Genomic DNA, 6,000 nt, shown 5'->3' with positions numbered 1-6,000 from the left:
GTGCTTCATAAATGTTATCCGTTATTGTTAGAGTTTGATCCAGTTTTCAAAGGGGCCTGTCACCCCACCTCATCCCTTCCCATCAAAATTCAGAACTCTCACCAGAGAGAGATTGGAAGATGATGCCACATGGAAGAACAGGAGAATACGGTTGGAAAGCCTGGGAGGTGTGGGGTGAGGGAAGGTTGGAAGAAGTCCTGTAAGTGGGGAGAGATGGAGAAAGAGGCAGCTGGAAAGGAGACCCTAGGAAGAGAGACGGGCGAACGGGTGGTAAGGAAGAGCAGGAAACTGAAGGTCCGGGCGCAAGTTGAGATGTGGGACGGAGTGGAGCGGCTGGAGACTGCAGGGTTGGGGGGAGGAAGTGGAGGGAGGGCAGGAGAAGTCGGGGAGGAAGCTTTCTGATTCACCTGTGGTCTCAGATGCTCTGTAAAGTCCGAAATTCTCTATTCCTCAGAGGAGAGCCAAATACAGGTGCTGGGAATGGAATGAATAATAAAAATTAGAGCCTAAGAGCCACGTGCAAAGCTTGAGCTTTACTGTTTGTCCTACCGTTTGCCCCACCATCTCTTTGACCTTGGAGTCTACCTACCTCAAGAGGCATGTGTATCATTTCTGTGGGTCCTGTCGGAGTTTCCAGGTCTAGCCGCGGCAGCTGGAGACAACATGGCCAAAGGAGGCATTGGGCACAGCCTGTCAAAGGTCTGCCCCGCCAGCTAGTACTGATTTCTTGGTTCCAAATACGCAAGAAGAAGATGTCGCCCCATGGAATCAGAGGCGAGAGCGCTGGCATGCTACTCTTGGGCTGCTCGGTCCTCCAACCTCCCCCGACAGTCAAACAAGGGGCCCTCATTTATAAAAGCACAACACACACTGGATTTTAATGAGAAAATAATTGTATACTTGCATTGAATGCCTCACAATCACTATAAAACCGAAGCAGGATAATAACATTGAAGTGGTTAACATACACAGGAGAGCCAGATACAGAGTATCATTTTCAAACACAGTATTGCTGCTTTTTGCCCCCTCCTCCAAAAAAGAAAAAAAAAAAAGTCATTTGGGTCAAGAGCAAGACAAAATCAAAGTTGGCAGCTCACTCACTGAATGCTTAAAATTCAGGAAATTGGTTCTGTTACTACAACTGGATATAGTCACCATCTCTAAACACTTAGGCTATTTTTTTTCAATACATAGTTTAATTACATCCATTCTTTAGTTGGAAAAATGTTTAATTATTTGTCTTCTGAAACAAGAGTCAACACTGTCTTAGTGTTCCTTGTTATGCCTTGTGTGTGTGTGTGTGTGTGTGTTGTGTATATATGTGGACACTGATCTATATACTGCTTATATGTCACTGTCTAGGTTGGGCGGCATGCATGGGTGTAAAGAGGCAAGGAAACTGCATGTGTCATTCACGTAGGACACAGCCCAGCCTCCTGCCACTGACAGACCCTGTTTCCATAATTTCTGGATGAGAAAGCCAAGGAATGTCAGTAATCAGTTCCAGAGGAAAGTGAACATCTATCAACACTGCGGAATGGAATACTTTCAGGAAAGCTTTTAACATCTACAGAATCTAAACCTCTGTTCTAGCTGAGATTAACAAGCTTGTGTGCTATTTGGGGGCAAGGATGAGCATCAGAGGCCAATTTTTGGACAAGCCTCTTCTTCTCGATGGATTAGGCATGGACGACCTTCCGCCAGGGGTCTGCTGCATCTTCACAAAGTTAAAAGGGTTCATTTGGGATCCCAGAGCCTAGCACAGTGCTATGTACAAAGCCATGGCCCAATGTTTCTTAAATGAGTAAAAAACTCAAGAGCGCAGAGAAAATCTGGCTCTGCCAAGGGAACTTTAATTTACATTTTAACAGGATGATACGTGAGTGGAACAAGGAAATGGGCAGCAGTCATCAGAAGGCAGCAGAAGGGAACAAGCAAATGATGGAGATGTAGGGGCCACAGTTAAAACGGTTTTTGACTGTGAGAGAGTCACGGAAACGCTGCATTTGTTGCCTATCCAAAGTGCGAACCAAAGGATCCCGGCTCTATAACTCTACATAATAAGTGTGTCTGGGTCAATCAACTGCAGTCAAAGACCAACTTATCTGCCTCTAAAGCGATTCCAGGAATTGTGTGGCCTCCTAAGCTTTCTTTTCAGCTGCCCATTCTCTTCTCAAATGTAGTTTTAAGGTGGGTACACAGTTTCCTTCAAAACAGGACCAAAAACTTCAGGGAAGTCCTGAGGACTGTTTCCTCTTGCGAAAGATGGGGAGTTCATCTGTATCAAGTCTATGGTCACTACCAGATCCAGAGTTAGTCCAGAAATCATGAAGCATGTTTCACTTTTTGTGCAACCCACAGAACCATTCTGTTCTCCAGGCATCCTAGCAGCTCCTGCATCCCTGGGCCACACGATGCTGCTGACGCATCTGTTTTCATTCCCGTGCCCGTCTTGGGAACGCTGGAAATCCTCAGACAAAGCACCCTTCCTTCCTGGGTGCCCCCATTTCACCTGTCAGGACTCCTCATCTCATTTTCCTGGGAATGTCTGTCTCCATGCCAGCCTCTCCCACCTGAAAATAAATTCCTAACGGCAGGGATCTTATTTGTTTCATATCCCCAGCGTCTAGCACATTTTGTTGACTATTCGTTCAGAATGTTCAGGAGCATGAACCATATAAGGATGGCGCCAATTATCCATCTGTAGAATTTGGCTTCAAATTGCAGGTTCCCTTGGCAGTTTCAAAGGATCCTTGTAAGTTATCAGAGAGTTCCATTTTTTACTTTGTGTCCACCACCTGTTTATGAATAAACTTTCCCCTAACGTTGACACACTAGTCTAATAAAAGAAGCAAAGATAATGTGCATGACATCTACATACAAATTTGGTGGAACTGCTACTTGTCAGAACAACACATTAGCGCTTATGACATAAAGACATAAAAACAAAAATGAATTTTAGTGAGGTCTGACTTACTTATTGCTTTTTTTAAAACCACAGTTTTAAAACAAAGGGGACGGAAAAAAAGAAGGCTGGTCAGTTTTTTTCTCATGGCCAGAACTGAAAAATTTCTCATCCAGAAATTGAGGGCATTCAATGATTGAATACCCTTATCATATTGCTTTAAATGACAGAAAGAGTAAAGCTGGCATCCTTTAGCGTATACTAAGCGTGAATACAAAGCATGAGAATAAATACGATACTTTCCTAAATGTCAAATTACAAAACTGCTTAAAACTTTGCCATTGTGACTCATGCAAATACCATGTTAGCTCAATTTAATATTACAAATACTGCAACAGCTCGGAGCCTCTATATCCTTTTCATAAAAAAGAAATTCTCACTCACTCCTGACGCTGGCAAACAGCTTTGGAGGAAATAAGTGAACACCCTTGTCCCATGATCATTCTGGAATTTTAATCCTCACACACACACACCCTTACTCATGAGCACACACGCGCTTTGCACACATACACAAAGGCATGTGTACACACACACACACGCACGCACACCACCTTTAGGATTTGTAGCTGAACCTAAGCCTGCACTTAAGTTTCTATTCTATATTTTTCTCTGTCTCATCCTGAAAAATACTGGTTGCTCAGAAAAAATAATATCTCTAACTTCCTTATTTTCCCACACTTTCTCCCTCCCTTCTTCTCTCTCTACCTTTCGTGAGCTTTCTTTACTGTTTCCTTCTGATTGATCCAAAATATCATTCTTCCTACTCCCCTGAAGGTCCACTTTACATATAAAATATAGTTATAAACACCTCTTTATTTCTCATCATCTACCTCTCTAAGGCAGAGTTCGCCCTTTTTTCAATTATTACCACTCTAAAAATACCCCTCCCCTCTTGAACCAAGCTGTTCAATGTGTATAGGTTTTATACATGGATATATTCCCCCATCCCATCATAAAAATAGTTGTTGCCCACTAAATATAGTTTTCATATAAAGAAACAGAATTGTGAAAATGTGTTCTCAGAAACTGCAGCTCAGTCAATATCATAAGCAGACAAGATCCTAAAGCTAAAATAATCCATTTGGTTTGGCTTTCTCCCCCCTTCCTCAACCTCCTAATGCAGAACAGGTTGTGTTTGCAACATGAAGAAATCTTGTCTTCAAAATATGGATTGCGATCCTTAATTGCTCCCAATTCAAAACAATTAAACGGAAGAGGCATGGAACCATAGTTGCCTCTTCTGGGCAAATAGAGAGAGAAGCGTTATTTTATAGCTGCTGGAGTAAATGGGGTTAGTCCAACACCTCTGATGCTATGATGGGTGGAGACCGGTGCAGGCACAGGGAAATATCCTCTGCTGGGTGGATGGCACCAGCTCTGTGGCTTCTCCAAATGGCCACATTACCACTGTTTGCCTCATCACCCAGACAGGCTAGTCTTGGTTCTGCCTGTAGCAACCATGTCAATTTGCTTGTAACCTCTTTGTCCTTTTGGATCAACTGTGGTCCAAACCCAGGGGATTCTTTGAGTTACAAAAAAAAAATCCTTTCTCTTTTGACTCCCGGGAGTTCGTGTTTGATGGGTGGACTTCTTTTTTCACTTGATTTTTCATCATTGTACATTGCAACTTCTGGTCTGCATAAGGATTGCCGAGTTTGTTTGCACTTCAATAAATATTCTATTAAAATGCTTTGATGTGTTGATTTCTTGGTTTCTTGGGAACCCAAGCACCAAAGAAGCTTCCTGGGTGGAAGGAAGTTGATTATTCATTGTCCTCTTCCTCTTGGTTGGCATAGATCCCCGCCTCCCAGCGCAAGGCCAATGCGCTCTTTCTTCGATTAACCCGTGTGGCCTCAAGGACCTGAAGAGAGAGGGAAAAAAATTACGCAGAGTTCATGATTGTTCATTATGAACACAAACCAGCTTCTCTGTTTCCTTCCTCCTTTCCCTCTCTCAACAGCATCTAATGAGGGGGAAAGTTGTAAAGCGTCTGGTACGGCTGGGAGGTAGGAGAGATGTGAAAGTAAAGGTGGCGGGATGGGAGGTTCTGGGTAGCATTCACCTCAGAGCCAAAGTTCACTTGCTATTTGACCCATCGTTTTCAGTACAGAGAGATTTAATTTTCCTGAAGTGTTCTGCAAGTTTCGTTGAACTAGACCTGACTCTGCATCAAGTTTTTAGATAACGAAGTGCATCGCTCCATGCTATCGATCAGCGCAGTCTGATGGCAGTGATCTGTATCTGCGCTATCCAATATGGCAGCCACGAGCCACACATGGCTATTGAGCATTTGAAATATGGCTAGTGTGGCTGAGAAACTAAATATCTGATTTTAATTAATTTTAATTTCAATAGCCTCATGGAAATAGTGACTACCATACTGGACAGCACAGCTATGGACAGTCTTGGTCTCTTCATAAACAAGCAGACGGGAAAGTAATTCCAAACAACTGAACCAGTGTGAATTCATTCCACCAAGCTTTGTGGACCTACATAAGCTGTGATCATATTTATACCACAAAAATCTACTTTGGTATAATTACGCTTGAAAGAGGAATTAAGTGAAAAGAAAAAGAGCTTCTCAGGCCACTAAAAAAATGGAATCTGAGCATTTTGATGTAACTTCAGGGCCACAGGTGCTAGTAAAGGAAGAGAAAGGTGACAACATCAAGGACAAATAGGCTCACCACCATTGGGGTGAGGCCACCCTCCCTCCGGCTCCCCAGAAGAGTCTGTGGACCCCAGGGGGGATCCTTCGCCAGTCTGCTCCAGCTTGAGTTTGGTCCAGATGACATCCAGATGAATGACATTTACGTTGCCAACGCAGGAGAAATGGCTCAATTTCATGATACTGCACCGAAAGCAAGCCCCTGCGTGCCAACCAGTTAAATGACTGTGGCATTAGCTTAGGATGTGCAGTTTCTGAATTTAAAGTCTAGCAGAGCCAACACCGGTTGGTTATCCAACCAATAGGTGATGAAGTCTTTGCTTATTCTGAGAACAATCATTCTGGCAAGGGACAGAGATGCTGGCAA

The 6,000-nt window shown here is 43.4% G+C and overlaps 1 protein-coding gene across 7 annotated transcripts in view; it reads right to left on the bottom strand.

Moving 5' to 3' along the window:
* Positions 1–875: 875 nt before the first annotated feature.
* Positions 876–6,000, bottom strand: part of PALM2AKAP2 (PALM2 and AKAP2 fusion) — a 502,216-nt gene continuing 497,091 nt past the window's right edge. For all 7 annotated transcript variants that reach the window (XM_036854498.1, XM_036854497.1, XM_036854502.1 and 4 more), the window contains one exon: positions 876–4,826. In XM_036854498.1, the coding sequence (XP_036710393.1) occupies positions 4,728–4,826 (99 nt within the window). In that variant the 3' untranslated portion in view covers positions 876–4,727. The remainder of the gene's footprint in view (positions 4,827–6,000) is intronic.

This window comes from Balaenoptera musculus, chromosome 6 (assembly GCF_009873245.2).
Source record: "Balaenoptera musculus isolate JJ_BM4_2016_0621 chromosome 6, mBalMus1.pri.v3, whole genome shotgun sequence".
Lineage (NCBI taxonomy): Eukaryota > Metazoa > Chordata > Mammalia > Artiodactyla > Balaenopteridae > Balaenoptera > Balaenoptera musculus.
The sequence above is the reverse complement of the archived record's forward strand: the minus strand, read 5'-3'. Positions and strand labels throughout refer to the sequence as shown.